General features: G+C 41.2%; 1 protein-coding gene across 7 annotated transcripts in view; it reads left to right on the forward strand.

Moving 5' to 3' along the window:
* The window catches only part of LOC5578022 (transcription factor mef2A), a 342,757-nt gene extending 330,304 nt beyond the window's left edge, over positions 1-12,453 (forward strand). For 6 of the 7 annotated variants that reach the window (XM_021848872.1, XM_021848874.1, XM_021848873.1 and 3 more), the window contains one exon: positions 10,063-12,453. In XM_021848872.1, the coding sequence (XP_021704564.1) occupies positions 10,063-10,442 (380 nt within the window). In that variant the 3' untranslated portion in view covers positions 10,443-12,453. The remainder of the gene's footprint in view (positions 1-10,062) is intronic. The other variant, XM_021848878.1, reaches the window with a different exon arrangement.
* Positions 12,454-18,288: the final 5,835 nt, after the last annotated feature.

Raw genomic sequence — 18,288 nt, forward strand, 5'->3', positions numbered from 1 at the left:
TTTTGGTCACGTATAAGTTGAGTAAACTAAGAAAAAACTACAAGCATTCCAATGATATTTTTAGCTGATTTTCCCGTTCAACCGAAAAAATGACATAATACGCAGAAGTTTGGCTTGTTGTTTTTGCTCCCATACATATTTTATGGAATGAAAAGGCTGAAAAAACTTTAATGTAAATTTTCTCTTAGCAGGTTTTTGTCACTTACACCTCTTAGCTTCTAACCCCCTCAATTCTTAAAAGACTGACCTAATTTTTTAACTTGTATTGAATGAAAAATTGCTGAAAAAACTTGAAAGCAGATTTTTTTCAATTCCAGGTTTTTGTCACAGACCTCCTTTTGCTAATAGCTCCCAGTTTTCATGGCAGTCGTAAACACAAGATTTAAAAAAAATGTCTTTAGTATCATTCATTAGATCAACTTCTGAAAACATTCATATTAAAAACATGAATTTAAAGTTTATATCCTTTTCAAATCAGTTTTATTCAACATGTTTAACAGAAATTGACCAAAAATGGAGATTGTTCTAGCTTCGTCATCTGTTTTAGATAGCAAATGGATAAAAAGTAAAAATTTTGTGAATTTGTGTATTTTTTTTTCTTTGCAGCGAAGTGACCTGGCTAAGAATGGTTATATTCTCTCTTCAGTTATCCGATGGGTCCAGTGGTTGGAACACCGGAATTTCCTCCTCAGCCTATGCTTAAGCGCCACTACTCGCTTTCTAGAACGATAAAATGAAAAGAGGGATAGTTTTATACAAAATTGTAATTCTCAATACTCAGTATTCTCTAACATTATTCCGATAGTTTATGTGCGATATTAGAACATTCATCATCATTCTTGTTTACGGCGGATCCAACTTTCAATCGAATTCGTTCGAATCCATGGCCCACTTGATTTTGCTGGCGTAAACGGAAATGCAAAATGGTTTTTGATCGAAAGAGCATTCGAACGTAAACAAAAAGAGGTGTGGTTGTTCTTTTGGTAGTATCCTACATTACGGAGAAAAAATGAGGATTGCTGTGTGATGTGTACTTAGCAAAAGGTCAATTACTCACCGACGCCAATATTTATATCAGAACGTTAGATCAGTGAGGAGGTATTGATCTGGAATGCGTTATTATTGAGAGATGCTTTTAGATTTCATGATCCTGCATCATTTTATTTTTTTTTTTGAATAAATTTTATGAGAACTAGTCCCATAAATTCCTACGGCAATTCTGAATTAACGAGAGAGGGTGCACTGAGGGAGTACTATGGGAAATGTTCTAAAAATCGTCTAGAGATTCAACAATGCTTTGATTGGTTATATTGAGAGTGTTCGCACGTTCAGAAATCGCTAGCACCACCATACTCATGATGTATATAACACGATGCGACTGATCTTATATTTATGATGAAACTGGTCGTAGATTGATTCATAATTCAGAAGAATCTTCAAGAATATTCTGATAGCTCTCTCTGGATGTTCCAGAAACTTCTCAAAAATTACATCCAAAAATGCTCACGGCACTTAAATCTAAAACACAGAGTTCGCCGTAGATTTTTTAAGAAATTATACATTGATTCTTTTAGAATTTCCATAGAGGATTACTACATTAGTTTTTCTAACGATAAAGAAGTTTCTTTAAACAATTCTTACAGTTAATTTCTCAGTACTTTCACTATAGATATCCTCAATAGTTCTTTAAGCGATTCTTTCTTTTGTTTTTGGAATCATGGGTAGGACAATCCTTTGACTGTTCTACCCAGGTGTTTTTGTGCGTAGTACATGTCCTACCTATCCCACTTCCCGCGCCACTGGCTTTGATATTTCGAAAGATATTTTGATAAATCCATAAAAAAAAAAAAAAAATAAAAAAAAAAAAATAAAAAAAATCATTCCTTGCTGTGCGCTTGAACAAGCCAGTTCAGTTTTTGGCAGTCGGTAGTGTTTTGGTTTTTTCTTCCACCGCCCGTGTGGTTTTTACCAGTGCAGTATTGTACCGTAGTGCTTTAAACCGCGCATCGTGAAGGAAGCGAACCAGATTGACAAGGGTCAACTGGTATCGTGCCACAATAAAACATTGTCACCTTCATCCCCCGGTGATTGGTTCCCCCCGTGCAAATCAACAGCGAAGACGGCGATACGATTTTTTGCCTACCTACGACGTGGAAGGCTAGCTGCTTTGCGGTCATCGAACGGGAACGGATAAGTAGCAAATTTCTATACCTATCCATACTCTATTGAACTGCTTTCGCATCTCCCAGAACAAACAGTGTTGAGTTCAAAGTTGTTTTTCGCTTCGCCTCTGTCTCTCTCCCGGAGCTATTTTGCTGGCTCTGTTAGGGGAAGTGTGTACAAAATAGTCCACTGACTTTTTTTTTTCTCTTCGAAAGTTTTTTTTTTTTTTTTTAATTATTTTTTTTTTTTTTTGCCCTTATAGGGGAGGTGTGTACAAAATAGCTCACTAATTGATTAGTTTTTCTGCTCATTTTTTTTTTCTCCGCATTTTTTTTTTAATTTTTGTTGATTCGGTTGCGGTTGGATTTTTCCCGCATGGACGAATCGGATGGAGGCGATACGCCTCCTAAAGATCTCGTTGCTCGAACGCGGTTTTATCAACCGTCTTCGGCTGGGCCTTGGGTTGTCTATTTCCGGCGCAAAAATAAGATTTTGAATGTGCTCTCGATTTCCAGAGAGCTGACGCGTAAATATCCTGGGACCGTTATTCACCAAGTGAAGCAATCCAAGCTGCGTGTAACTGCACCTAGTTACAAAGCAGCGAACGAAATTGCTCAGCATGAGGCTTTTACTGTGGAATACTTTATCTACATTCCTGCACGAGAAGTCGAGGTGGAAGGGAAAATCATCGACGCGAGTCTGACATGTGAGCTTAGCTTAGCTTAGCTTAGCTTAGACTGACTACACATATCAATGGTTGCTATTCCGTGATTGACCGAAGTCAGTGAAAATGCACAAAGAATCAACTAGAAGTTCGGCTGGGATTGGCCATAATCTTCTTCAGTGTGCATAATTCAGTGCCTCTATTTATACAGGGTCAATAACGGCGCCGGCCACGTCCTTGCAGTCAGGTGGGATTGGGGGAAGGAATGTTAGTGTGTAACCTTTGCTATTTGGAGACCGTGTTTGCCTCTGCATCTCCGCAAAGGTTACTGGGAGGGATGATTGTTAATGGGGAGGATCGTTGGGTCACAGGATTCACTTTGATAAGCGATTAGACCATGATAAACGATTATTTGTGAGATATAAACATACTTAGAAATATAAAATTTTCGATTGACATGAAAAATTTTCAAGTATGAGAAAATAATGCCGTTACTTGAAGTGACGAACCATTCAAAGTTTGTTGAACAAATAGCTAAAAGCAACATTCCTACAGGATATTTTACCCAATTTGAAAAAAAAAAATATCGATTGGCTAGACCATCACATAATATTCTTATGCCGACACTTACAGGGGCGAACCATTCAAAGTTTTTTGAATAAAATGAACGTTTTGCAAGTCTACACTTCTAGCACAGACCAAACCATTCAAAGCATTTTTTTATGTATAAAAATAAAGGAGTGAGTGATTTTATATAAAAAATATAAAACAATAAAGTTATGAATTAGAGTTTATGCCGACACTTACAGTGACGAACCATTCATAGTTTGTAGAAAAATCATATTTATGTAACGATTAAATGTGCGGTCACACATATTTTATAGACTTGAAAAAAAAGCATGAAACGAGCTCACCGATTGATCCTTCATCCTTGATTGAGCAGCCACAATCCACTTTCATCTTCACTCGTGTGCTCGGCCATATAAAAGCACTCAGAAAAGAACGCGTCACCGGAGAGGAAAAAAAACTGACGACTTCTCGGACTTTCTCGATGCACTGTTCGGACTTTCTCGACGCACTGCCCGTCAGAAAAGAACGCGTCACCCGAGAGGGAAAAATCTGACGGCTTCTCGGGCGTTCTCGATGCACTGTTCGGACTTTCTCGACGCACTGCCCGGCAGAAAAGAACGCGTCACCCGAGAGGGAAAAATAATGACGATTTCTCGGGCTTTCTCGACGCACTGCCCGGCAGAAAAGAACGCGTCACCCGAGAGGGAAAACACTGACGACTTCTCGGACTTTCTCGATGCACTGCCCGGCAGAAAAGAACGCGTCACCCGAGAGGGAAAAATCTGACGACTTCTCGGGCGTTCTCGATGCACTGTTCCCATCGACGCGAGTCTGACATGTGAAGACATAAAGACTGGCAAAGGCGTTTTTGAGAACCGGTCAATTCCTGATGTGGCTATACTGGATTGCAAACAGTTGCAATCAGTTTCCATGGAAGGAAATAAGAAAGTTTTTTCGCCGTCCGCCTCGTTTCGAGTGACTTTTCCTGGTTCCGTCCTCCCGAAATTTGTTTGCATTGATAGTGTTTTTTACCCAGTGCGTCTTTACGTGCCGAAGGTATTCAATTGTACCAACTGCAAGCAGCTTGGCCACAGTGCTAGCTTTTGCGACAACAAGCCCCGTTGTGGCAAATGCAACCAAGCTCATTTAGAAGATGCCTGCACACAGGAAGCTGAAAAATGCAGCTACTGTAGCAAGGATCTGCATGACTTGCAGAAATGCCCGGCATACAAAAGACGCATTCGAAATGAGAGTCGCTCAATTGTGAAGCGCTCCAAGAAGACGTATGCGGAGATGGTGAAAGCTCTAAATCCGCCTGCAAAAGAGTCTTCATCAGCCATCCCAGTTGGTAACTCTTTTCAAGAGTTGTCTTCCGATGAAGCGAACGACGACGAAACCGATGGGGGAGATTCTTCGGAGGTACACGCACCCGGTAAAAGAAAGTCTCCATCTTCTCCGGGATTGCGCCGTAAGGTATTAAAATCTTCCCTCAGAAGTTTGCCTAATTCCAAAGGTGGTGGGGCAAATTTGAAAATCCCGAGGAAACAGGTCTTTGATGCTTCCGTTCCGTGCTGCAGCAAAGATCTGCCGCCCCCGCCTCCACAGATAAAATACACTTCGAAAAGAAGCTCTAGACAAGAAAGCAAAAGAAATGCTACTGAAGCTCCTCGCTCTTCCTCAAAAACCCCCAGGGCCAAGCGAGGTCTGATAACTTTTACGGCCCTTGTGGATCGCATATGTAATGCTCTCGGAGTTTCAGACTCTTTCAGAGGCATACTCGACCTTTTTCTCCCCGCAATAGAAGAGTATCTCAAGGAATTGACTATTTCATGGCCCCTCCTAGCTTCGATCATATCTTTCGATGGCTAATTCATCAAGTGAGGTACAAGATATGATCACTGTGCTACAGTGGAACTGTCATAGTCTAAAACCTAAATTAGACACATTTAAGTTTTTACTTCACAATTCCGATTGTGATATATTTGCACTCTGTGAAACATGGCTTTCTTCTGAAGATGATCTGAACTTCTACGATTTTAACATTATACGCCAGGATCGAGATGATAATTACGGGGGTGTGCTTTTAGGGATCAAAAAGTGCCATTCATTCTACAGAATCCCCATCCCGACTCATCCAGGCATAGAAATCGTTGCTTGCCAAATAAACGTAAAGGGTAAAGATCTTTGCGTAGCTTCTGTTTATATTCCTCCAAGAGTTTCAATAAACCGCCGTCATCTTTGGAATGCAGTCTCTATGCTCTCATTCCCGGTTTTAATACTGGGTGATATGAACTCCCATGGTACTGGATGGGGCGAATCTTATGACGATTATAGAGCGGCTATTTTCTATGACTTATGCGACGATTTCAACTTGAATATTTTAAACACAGGTGAAGTGACACGTATTTCATCCGACGGCAAAGAAAGCCGTCTTGACCTGTCTTTGGGATCAAGTTCACTATCATTCGATTGCATGTGGAAGGTGATCGATGATCCCCATGGTAGTGATCACTTGCCCATAATAACCTCTATCAGAAATAATTGTGAAAGGTCAGAACAGTCAATTCAGGTTCCTTTTGACCTCACTAGGAATATCGATTGGCAAAAATTTGCATCAGCGGTAACTTTTGGTATCGAATCATTCAACACTCTCCCTCCGTTGGACGAGTATCGATTCCTAACAGAATTGATTTATAAAAGTGCATTAGAATCCCAAAAGCAACGAGTTCCAAGTGCATCCTTCAAAAGACGACCAGCCACACCTGGTTGGGATGATGAATGCACTCTGTTGCATCGAGAAAAATCTAATGCCTTTAAAGCTTTTCGCAGATATGGTACCTCAGAACTTTATTTAGAGTACTCGAAGCTCGAAAAAAGACTGAAGAATCTTGTAAAAGCGAAGAAGCGTAGCTATTGGCGACGTTTCATCGATGGTCTCTCACGAGAAACTTCAATGACGACGCTTTGGAGAGTGGCTCGCAACATGCGAAACCGCTCATCCTCAAATGAGAGTGACGAATACTCCAATCGTTGGATATTCAACTTCGCAAAAAAGGTCTGTCCAGACTCAGTTCCAGCTCAACCGCCATTCTGGGAAACCCAGAGTGACGATGCGTTGGACAGACCATTCACTATGCTGGATTTTTCTATGGCTCTTCTTTCATCAAACAATTCCTCTCCGGGACGCGATATGATTAAGTTTAATCTTCTTAAAAATCTCCCTGATATCGCTAAAAGACGGTTGCTTGACCTGTTCAACTCATTCATAGAGCATAACATTGTTCCACTTGAATGGAGACAGGTCAAAGTAATAGCTATTCAAAAGCCTGGGAAACCAGCGTCCGATCACAATTCATACCGCCCGATTGCTATGTTATCATGTTTAAGGAAATTGTTAGAAAAAATGATCCTTTTGCGACTTGACCACTGGGTCGAATCAAACAATATGCTTTCCAGTACTCAATTTGGCTTTCGCAAGGGTAAAGGAACAAACGATTGTCTAGCGTTGCTTTCATCAGATATTCAACTAGCCTTTGCGGACAAGGAGCAATTGGCTTCAGTTTTCTTGGATATCAAGGGCGCTTTTGATTCAGTTTCCATAGAAATATTGTCAGAAAACTTGCACAATAGTGGACTACCTGGAATATTGAATAATTTTTTGTACAATCTGTTGTCAGAAAAACACATGAGCTTCACTCTCGGTCAACTGACAACTTCCAGAATTAGCTATATGGGTCTGCCCCAAGGCTCATGTCTAAGTCCCTTGCTTTATAATTTTTATGTTAAAGATATTGACAACTGTTTGGAAGAACCATGCACGCTTAGACAACTTGCAGATGATGCTGTGGTCTCTATGAAGGGCCCACGAGCGGAAATCTTGCAAAGACCATTGCAAAATTCCCTTGATAATCTATCCACATGGGCTAGAAATTTAGGGATCGAGTTTGCTCCGCAAAAAACTCAACTGGTCGTATTTTCAAGGAAGCGGAATCCAGCCCAACTAAAGCTTAAGCTATTGGGAACAGACATCGATCAGTCTTTGACTTCAAAATACCTTGGGGTCTGGTTTGATTCAAAAGGCACTTGGCGAACCCATATTAGATATTTAACGGAAAAATGCCAACAAAGGATCAATTTTCTACGAACAATTACCGGAACATGGTGGGGTGCTCACCCGGAAGACCTCATAAAACTCTATAAAACAACCATTCTATCTGTTCTAGAGTATGGCTCTTTCTGTTTTCTCTCAGCAGCAAACTGCCACCTGATTAAATTGGAACGAATTCAATATCGTTGTTTGCGTATCGCCTTAGGGTGTATGCACTCAACACATAATGCGAGCCTAGAGGTTCTGGCAGGGGTTTTACCGCTACAGAACCGATTCTGGGAGCTCTCGCTAAGAATACTTATTAAGTGTGGAGTGAGCAACACACTCGTTATCGAAAACTTCGAAGAAATGCTCAAACTGAATACTCAGTCGAAATTCATGAGAGTTTATCTCTACTACATGTCATCTGACATTAGCCTTCCATGTTATAACCCTCCACGTGTACGCTTCACCAATGACAGTTCCTCTGTTGAATATGATCTGTCCATGAAACAAGCTATTCATGGAATTCCAGATCAACTTCGATGTATAACTATCCCACGTGTTTTTAACGCAAAGTACCAGAATGTCGATTCCTACAGGAGATATTTCACTGACGGGTCCCGTATAAATGGATCCACTGGCTTCGGTGTCTTCAATGAAAACTATTCCGCCTTCCGAAAACTTCAGGAACCTTGCACGGTTTATGTTGCTGAGCTGGCAGCAATCAACTTCGCTTTGGGGATGATCTCAAACATGCCCGCAGACCACTTCTTCATCTTCTCGGATAGTCTCAGTTCTATTGAGGCACTCCGATCGATGAAACCTGTTAAGCATGCATCTTACTTTCTTACAAAAATAAGAGAGCAGATGTGTGCACTGGTCGAAAGATCACATAAGATTACCTTTGTATGGGTCCCCTCACATTGCCTAATTTATGGCAATGAGAAGGCGGACTCTCTCGCAAAGGTGGGCGCTGAGGAAGGTGAGATTTATGATAGACGAATTTCACACGATGAATTTTTTCATTTAGTACGTCAAAGTTCTCTTCGCGGTTGGCAAAGCGATTGGCTAAATGGCCAACTGGGACGGTGGTTACATTCCATAATTCCTAGAGTTTCCTTGCGAGCGTGGTGGAAAGGTTTGGAGGTAAGTCGAGATTTCATTCGCGTGATGTCAAGACTTATGTCCAACCATTACTCGCTAGATGCACATTTGCACAGGATTAACCTCGCGGTGAGCAATATTTGTAATAGGTGTGGTTCCGGTTATGATGACATCGATCACGTAGTTTGGCAGTGCCCGGATATGGACGCCTCCAGAGCGCAACTTTTGGATACCCTCGCGGCCCGAGGTAGACAACCCTATGTTTCAGTTAGAGATGTGTTGGGAACCCGTGATTACATGTATATGGTCGCAATTTACGATTTCCTTCGCTTGTGTGGTATAAAAGTTTAATTCTCTTGTATTTTCTTCCCCAGTTTTTTTTTTCTCTGTGTTGTCCCCTTTGTGTTGGATTGAGGATCCTGGCCATCCGGCAGACGAATACCGACAAGAAATTGGTACCAACGCCATGAGACGAAAGTTACGATATACCTCCCGGATGAGCTGCAGAGAACCCTAAACCCAATCCTTACCATGTCCTTCCTTCAACAATTGTGACCACTAACCTCGAGTTGCCACGAGTACCCTGGCTCCATCCCGTACTAATTTTGGCACTCAAAAAGTCAATACATTGTAAAAAATACAAAAGATGAATTTCGGCTCCGTAAAGCGTTAAACGCGATTGAGCCACAAATAAATGAACTAGATAAAAAAAAAAAAAAATCCATAAAAAATCTGAGATTTCAAAAAGAATTTTGAAATTCCGGTAAGATTACCGTGAATTTTGGCATTACGATAATCATGTTGTTTGTGAGGAATCCTAGGATGTCTAGTGGAATTCAGGTATTCATAAAGTAATACTGAAATTTACGTGAGAATTGTAACATCCAAGATCCTCCTTTAAAATTCCGGAAATTCTGAAGAAATTCTGGAATTCCGATAGGCATTTTAGATTTGTCATAATAATTTTGCGATTATTTAAACCATCACCATTGAAAATCCGGCATTTGATTCGGTTATTGATCATTTGAAATTATTTGGTATCTTTGATAAGGTATTTCTGTAAGAATCCATGAGATTTTAAGATTTTACATCAGATTTCCAGTACTGGAAAATATAAAATCTAGTAATTTCATAATGTAATGTTGCTATAATCTCAAGATGTTTCCATGCAGATTTTTATCAAATTTGATTATTTTGGTAGCTTGAACCATTTTTGTGCATTTTTGTAAATTGTTTTGAACAAGGTCTATCCTTTTACACAAAAATAGTGATTCTATCAATCCTAGCAGTACTTCAATAATTTTAATTCATATTCTACAACTTTAAATATGATTTCTCCCATTTAAGCTTTCATCCCATTATAACAGCCTCATTTCCTGCCAAGCTAACACTTGATTTACGCTATTTTACCTTTGTTTTGTTACCTACCCCGAGTAAATTTCTGAGTTTGTGCCCTGTGTATTAATTCTAGGCTCCGCTCCTTTTGCTAGTTATACCCCAGTAAAGGCCGCCATAGATACCACCTTCGAACTGGGCGTTACGCGAACGCCGTCCCCGTCGAGCACTGCCAGCAGCACGTGTAGCAGCAACGAACAGCAGCACCACCCGCAGAACCAGCACCTCAACCATCATCCGCATCTAAACCATCAGCATTCGAATGGTCACCTCAACCACCAGCAACAGCAGCAACACCAGAGCGGCCGGCTCAATGGCGACGCGGCCAACGGTGGGCTCTTGTTGCTAAATGGCGACGCGGGTGAACCGGAGAGCATACAATATCTGAAACCGGCCTCCGACGAGCAAACGGTCAACTGGAGTCAGGGCACGCGTGTTACGGATTTGCTGTTCTAGGCGATTGTTATGCTGTAAGCAATTTTCTGTGTAACTTGGTTATCACTTTAGTTTTTTGTGTAATTAGTAGTTTTGCTAGAAGAAAATCCTTTGGAATGGATTCTATACACACCCACACACACACATACAGATACATTTATAATAGCCACATAAACCGTAGAAGCTTATTGTGAAGAAACCCTTTTTTATGCTTTCAATGTTTCAATGTGTGCGGAGGCATTCGGAAGAAGAAAACTATTTTGCCCGAAAAAGAAGAAATCCAATTTTTGAATAGTATAGTACACTAGGCGTAAGTAATCAGTAACGAAACAAGAAGAAAAGTGTCCAATTTTTAATCGATCAAACGAAAAAGTGGACTTTCCAAGAAAAAAAGACAAGTTTATTGCAGTATTTAAATTCGATTTTTATAGATTATAAGAGTACAGATGTCGATGTGAAAATTTGAATTGAAAGTGAAATGAATATTAATATCATTGTGATGAGTATACATAAAAACAAGAGAACGGAACATAAATTCGATTTAACCTTTATAAATATACCTATTCTATATATATGAAGTGAAGCATATTAATTCTAAGCGAAACAAGGTTATACACAATAGGCTTACTATTTTTAGCTTATTCCCCTAGAGAACGAGACACAGTAGGGCACCGTCGAGAATTCTAAATCTATCGATGAAACGAAACAGAACAATTCCACCCCTCTGAGAGTTTAAGGCTTAGGGCGAATGGCCGAGTCTTGCCGGAACGAAAGCCGTGGTCCGCGGACCGCGATTCGAATGGGCAAGCTGCCGGCCGGCATTCGCCGAAATGTGATTGTTGTAACCCACTTTAGGTTGATCCCAACCTGAAATCGAACCTTCCATTCCTAAAGGGTTTCTGACCCTACCCGTTTTGAATCGTAGAAATTGTAGGCAGTTCTTTGTGGTGGGGTGCGGTGTAGTTTTAAGGCTGATAGCTGTCCCGCGCATACCTGGAACCATAGTATTATCAAACTTCAATGAACCTAAAAATTTCCCTCTAAAGGTTTCATATCATGGTCTAAACTTTCTAAAAATCACTGATACAATATTTTGAATGAAGAATTTTCTTAAAGGTTAGACCATAAACTAAAATTCTGTGGGAGAAAATTTTAGGTTCAATCAAGTTTGATAATATTGTGATCCCAGGTATACATGATGTCCCAATGCTGCAAAATCTGTCAAGGGAGCAGACTTATTCCACAAGGTCACGTGCAACTATACGTAAACCGACCTTCAGATCTAGCAAGATCAATGCAGGAGCATGCAAACCCATGCTGTATCCTGACAGCTATTTAGCCTTTAAAACAGAATAAAAAGCACCCATCGTGGCCCACCTGGGTCTGCCCCTTGCTGCCCCCTCTAAGACGCTCCTAGAAGATCAGAAATGATACTATGATCATATTCTTTCCATTTTAATCGTGTAGTAAGCGTAGTATTCCGAAAAGTTCATACTTATAGAAGATACTTTAGAACAACCCGCACGCGGCGCAAGACGTAAGAAATAGTCCTAGATCGGCGCCACCAATTCGAATGCATGTAGTCAGTTTAGGGCGTGAGGGAAATCCTGCGCAACCTACAGGGTTGTATCCAGGCGTTCTCCAGTCCGCAAAGTACTAATAGTAGTGGTGTGTTGAATGTTTTTTGCGTTTAAACGCTTAGGCGTTAGACCCTGGCTGCACAGGGTTCTACATCGACCCAGGAAGCAAACGCTGATGATTGTTTGAGTCCAGGGCTCTCTCGATGAGCAGGAATCGAGGAAATTAATTATTCGAAACAGAAAAAAAACAAGAGTCGAAGGAAAAGTGCAAGAAAGACGACGTGTAATTATATGTGGTAGATTAGAAAGCTCTTTCCCCTCTTCGTTTTCCTCTCTTTATGTGCTAATTGTAGTAATCGAACATCCCCCTCCAACTTTCCCCAATAAAGGAGTATCGAAAAAGTCTTACGCATTTTATGTAAAATATGACACTGATTGTTTTATTTATCTTACGTTTGTTTCGTTTTCTTTCTTTTGTTCATCAGAATATCTTCGAAATTGTCCTTTGTTGCATTGATATGAGTTACATTCCGTAGCTTTTCTTTTTTTTTTTTTTGAGTCTGCTTAAATCCTGATGGGGGAACCACCGAACTAACATATAACTACCTACTCAAATAACCGTGTGACGCCAAACGGAGCTTCGAATTTTAATCAAACAACTACTCATGAACGATAACAAGAAGCCAAATTTTAATCAAAGTTTTGCATTTCTAATAAACGCAACTGCAATCAAATTTGACTATTTATTTTATATCACAGTTTACTAGCTATAGTTCTGTCTTAGATGAGAGTAAAAAGGTAAATGTCACCCTTAAAGGCCCCCTATCTTTACTATTATCTTTACTATTTCAATTCCGGTTGACAATCCTCACAGGATACCGTGGAGAATCCTTACAGGATTCTGAGGATACTCTCAACAGAATTCTATGGACAACTCTCACTGTATTCTTGTGGATAATTCTCACAAAATTCTGTGGAGATTCCTCACGGGATTCTGTGAAGAATCCTTATAGAATTATTAGGAATATCCTCACAGGCTTCTGAGGATAATCTTCACAGGATTCTCAGCCTCACAAAATTTCGAGGAGAATCCTCAAAGGATCCTGAACAAAATCCTCACAGAATTCTGAGAAGAACCCTCACAGAATTCTTTGGAAAATCCTCACACAATTCTCTGGAGAATCCTCAAAGGACTCTGTGGAGAATCCTCACAGGATTCTGAGGAGAATCCTCACAGGCTTCTGAGGAGAATCCTCACAGGCTTTTGAGGAGAATTCTCACAGGATTCTGAGGAGAATCCTAACAGGATTCTAAAGAGAATCCTCACAGGATTCTCTGGAGAATCCTCACAGGATTCTGTAGAGAATACTCACAGGATTCTGTGGAGAATACTCGCAAGATTCTGTGGAGAATTCTCATATGATTCTGTGGAGAATCCCCGCAGGATGTGGCGATTCCTCGCAGGATTTTGTGGAGAATACCCACACGGTTCTGTGGTGAATCCTAACATGATTATATGCAGAGTCCTCACAATATTCTGTGGAGAATCCTCACAGGATTCTGTGTAGAACCTTAACAGGCTTCTGTGTAGTACCTTCACAGGATTCTGTGTAAAGTCCTCATAAGATTCTGTGGAGAAACCTCACAGGATTCTATGAAGAATACTCACAGAATTCTGTGGAGATTCTCTTGGAGTTAAATAAAAGTACAACCGGCTTGGTTGATGGTCTAACCACAGACAAACAGACGTCACACTCTCATCGCTGTCCATCGACCAACTTTTTAACGATCGATTCGAATATCTGGTAGGTGGTCAATCGACCACCCGCAGCGCTCGCTCGCGTCGTTTTTGTTCGTGTTTGACGTTTACACACTACCGCCACCTGTTGGTCCATCGGCCAACTACAGTGTTTTTAGCATTGGGCGTATATGTTTTCGCGACTATGATTTTGATCGCAATTTGTTCTAAGTGTTACGTCTGTTTCTCTGTGGTCTAACGATAACTGACAATATATTTCAAATCATCTTATACACAAATTATTTCATGGCATGCTGAATATCGCACTTGCACATGAGCCTACTTCAACACTCCTCCTCAAGGACGAAGTTCTGCAGGCCAATTTCCTCGCTCACCTTGTTCAGTTCGATCCGGCTCAAGGGTTTTGTTAGTACAGTCGCCTTTCCATATTTCGATATCAAAGGGACCATCGAGATGGGGAGAGATCGAGACATAGAACAAATTTCTAATGAATACTAGATTGAAAACCACTCCGTTAATAGGAAAATTGAAAACAAACAGGCGTCATTTCGTCTTTGCAAATTGTTTTGAATCCGTAAAATCTAGTCTAGTAACCTTGGATAATCGGCATATCGACATACGGAGAGAAAATCGGGAACGAAAATCACATCGAGATAGGGAGATATCGAGATAAGGAGGATATCGAGATATGGAGAGTGACAATGTATGCACAATGAAGGGACCGAACAAAATCATCGACATAGGGAGAGATATCGAGATGTAGAACATCGAGATGTGGAGAGTCGACTGTACGTCCGCCAACATATCTTCATTCAGACAATACGTCATCTCGACGATCCCAGCCGTGGCCAAATCCCAGACAAAGTTGTACCTGGTATCGATGTGCTATGACCGTCTGGTCGCACCTTCGGCACTTAGCATAATGATACAACTTTGGATGGTCACTGAGTGTTGTATGTTCAAGCCAAGTCCTCGGGGCCATCCTTAGCCGAGTGGTTAGAGTCCGCGGCTACAAAGCAAAGCCATGCTGAAGGTGTCTGGGTTCAATTCCCGGTCGGTCCAGGATCTTTTCGTAATGGAAATTTCCTTGACTTCCCTGGGCATAGAGTATAATTGTACCTGCCACACGATACACGAATGCGAAAATCAAGCGTGTGCTGGAATAAGGGCGTAAGTCACATGATCGAATTCTCTTCGTCGATCCTCTCTTCTGTGAATAAAGGTGACAAGATGCGGGTATGTCATCATTTTTTTACCTCAGAACGCAAGATTGCATCGCTGCCTAGCGTCCCGAAGTATAAAAATGCTAACAAACCTGCTTCTTGTCACCTTTATTCACAGAAGAGAGGATCGACGAAGAGAAATCGATCATGCGACATACGCCCTTATTCCAGCACACGCTTGAAATGGCAACTTTGGCAAAGAAAGCTCTCAGTTAATATTGCGCATTTCTTCCACCACTGGACTATCTCAGAAGTTTTTACAAGTGCGGAAACGCTAATAAAAGTGCGCAATTGCATCAAATCGGGTAGGTGTCTTCGGGGGACTTATTCTTCGTAAATCAAAGAATTAGTGATCTGAATGCACCAACATGATTCAATGCAATCCCGCACTTTTATTCACACTTTCGCACTTATGAGGCTGCACTTCGCAGTCCAGTGAAAGAAATACACAATAACTGTGGAAACACCCATAACACGGGTAGATCACCTTTTCGTGGTGCGTTATGGGTTAAAGATCTACCAGTGAACCCTAGTCCTGGCTGCTTCAAACGAAGAGAACAGGATATCATAGTAATCAAAGGAACATTTTTTTAGTCCTTGTTACATTTTTAAACCTTGTTGAAAGTGACAAGTCTCGGTTTTCCCGGTTGTCGAGAATGATCTTGAATCAAGGAAAAAAAATGAGTAGAATACAACAATTTGTTTTCTAATCTTTTATTTATTTAGTTCTCTAGTTTGAAGAATTAAGGACTAGGATTCTGATGCATGGACAATATCGGTGTAATTTCTTAGCTTTATCAAAGGATCCGATTTTGACAGATAAAGGGGCGCGCCTGTGGAGAGTGTACCCACCACATTCTTCAAAGGGTATAAATAGCGGAACCTTTCAATTCGTGATCAAACGTCAACATCCCACCGCAAAATCGCTAGTGTTTGGAGGTGATTTTAACCTCCAAATTGCCAAATAACCTCCAAATCATCACCTCCAAGTTAGTTCTAATAACCTCCGTTACATGAAATATGGTGGCGCGTCGATCGTCGCAAGTTTATCGTTAAACAGTCAATAGACCATTTCCGTGAAATGTTATTATTGGCCTATATGCTTTCTGTCAATAGACCATTTCCGTCAGATCTAACCCCCAGTTTTTGTATTTTTCTTCGAAAGACAATCATTTTTAATGAATATTAACGCTTTCAGATTTTGTTTATATGCAATCCTGATTTCCTTACAAATTTTTGAAAACACGGATACTCACCACATTTTGAAAAATAATTCGAGATGCGGCACAGTTTGTTCAACCCTATGGGTATCAGCGTGGTGATTTGGCAACAGTTTTTCGATTCCACCCCTGCATTGGGATGCTTGTTTACATTTGGAAACGTCAAATCAGGTGCGCGCTCAAACTGACCGTGATCACGGTCAGGGCGCCCCAAATAGGAGCGCCAACGAAACTCACCTGAAATTACTCAAACAAACGTTTTTGAACCAGGTTGGAACTTGCGCAACCCGTTCTAAATCACAGTTTCAAAACTAACCCGATTCTGGTCTTCCTTTAGGAAACTCCACAGATTCGAAATTCAAAACCACTCCCTCACAACAAATTTCTCATCCACCCAACAGTTACGGTACCGCTAGTTCTATTAAAGGCTATTTTTACTATTCATGCCGACAAATGCCTAAATCTATCTGTTGGCTGTTGATCCGGAAGATTTCCGCCTTGAGACAGCAACAGCCGCGCAAGGAAATTTTGAGCGGCTGTTGCTGCCTCTAGGCGGGAATCTTCCGGCTTATTCAATCCTCGTCGGCACAAAACATAGAGATCAGGCATCTGTCGACTACAATCCTTGCGTTACAGAACCGTGTAGTGTTCGCCGGGTGCGGTCATAGTGGAGAAGGTGATTTCCGCGGTGATGACGGAGACTTCAGGAACCGCGAAGGAAGGAGGGATCGAAACCAGCGGAGCCCATTATGATGAATGGAAACATAAACAAAAATCATCTGGTCATACCAGCTGATCTTAAATTCACTACAACGTGGTGGCAAGACCATAGGGGAAAAAGGGGTTTGCAGTTTTTCGAGGTGAAACAAATGGATCATTAAAATAACCAAAACGGCCGCTATGGAAAGCATAGATAGCGCCACCGTAGCCTTGTTTGTTTGACAGAACAGCAATGCTGTCACAATGTTAAATCCCATATACAGTGGCGCTTTTGTTTTGATGCGGTGAGCACTTGCAAAAACTACATTCAATGATCCATTGTAGGGGACCGAGGGGTGAACTAATGTGCCGCAAGTTTTTCATTGTTTTCTAATAGCTAACGGCTTCAAAACATATCGGTTCCTTAGGAAAGTTTGTTTAGTAAATTGACAGAAAGCATATAAGCCAATAAAAAATTTTCACGGAAATGGTCTATTTACTGAACAAACTTTCCTAAGAAACCGATATGTTTTGGAGCCTTTAACTATTAGAAAACAATGAAAAACTTGCGGCACGTTAATTCACCCCTCGGTCCCCTACAATATGTTTCACCTCGAAAAAATGCAGACCCCATTCTTCCCTATGGTTTTGCCACCACGTTGTGGTGAATTTAACATCAGCTGGCATAACCAGATGATTTTTGTTTATATTTTCATTCATCATAATGGGCTCCGCTGGTTTCGCTCCCTCCTTCCTTCACGGTTTCTGAAGTCTCCGTAATCACCGTGGAAACCACCTTCACCGCTTCCGCCGGTTATGACCACACCCGATGAACACTGCACGGTTATGTAACGCAAGGATTGTAGTGGACGGATGCCTGATCTCTCTGTTTTGTGCCGACGAGGATTGAATAAGACGGAAGATTCCCGCCTAGAGGCAGCAACAGCCGCTCAAAATTTCCTTGCGCGGCTGTTGCTGTCTCAAGGCGGAAATCTTCCGGATCAACAGCCAACAGATAGATTTAGGCATTTGCCGGCATGAATAGTAAAAATAGCCTCTAATAGAACTAGCGGTACCGTAACTGTTGGGTGGATGAGAGATTTGTTGTTAGGGGGTGGTTTTCAATTTTGAATATTTTCCCAAACCTGAATCGGGTTGGAGTTGAAAATGTGATTCAGAACGGGTTGCGCCAGTTCCAACCTGGTTCAAAAACGTTTGTTTGAGTAATTTCAGGTTAGTTTCGTTGGCGCTCCTGTTTGGGGCGCCCTTACCGGGATCACGGTCAGTTTGAGCGCGCACCTGATTTGACGTTTCCAAATGTAAACAAGTATTCCAATGCAGGGGTGGAATCGAAAAACTGTTGCAAAATCACCACGCTGATACCCA

The sequence above is a fragment of the Aedes aegypti genome, chromosome 3 (assembly GCF_002204515.2).
Source record: "Aedes aegypti strain LVP_AGWG chromosome 3, AaegL5.0 Primary Assembly, whole genome shotgun sequence".
In the NCBI taxonomy this organism is placed as follows: Eukaryota; Metazoa; Arthropoda; class Insecta; order Diptera; family Culicidae; genus Aedes; species Aedes aegypti.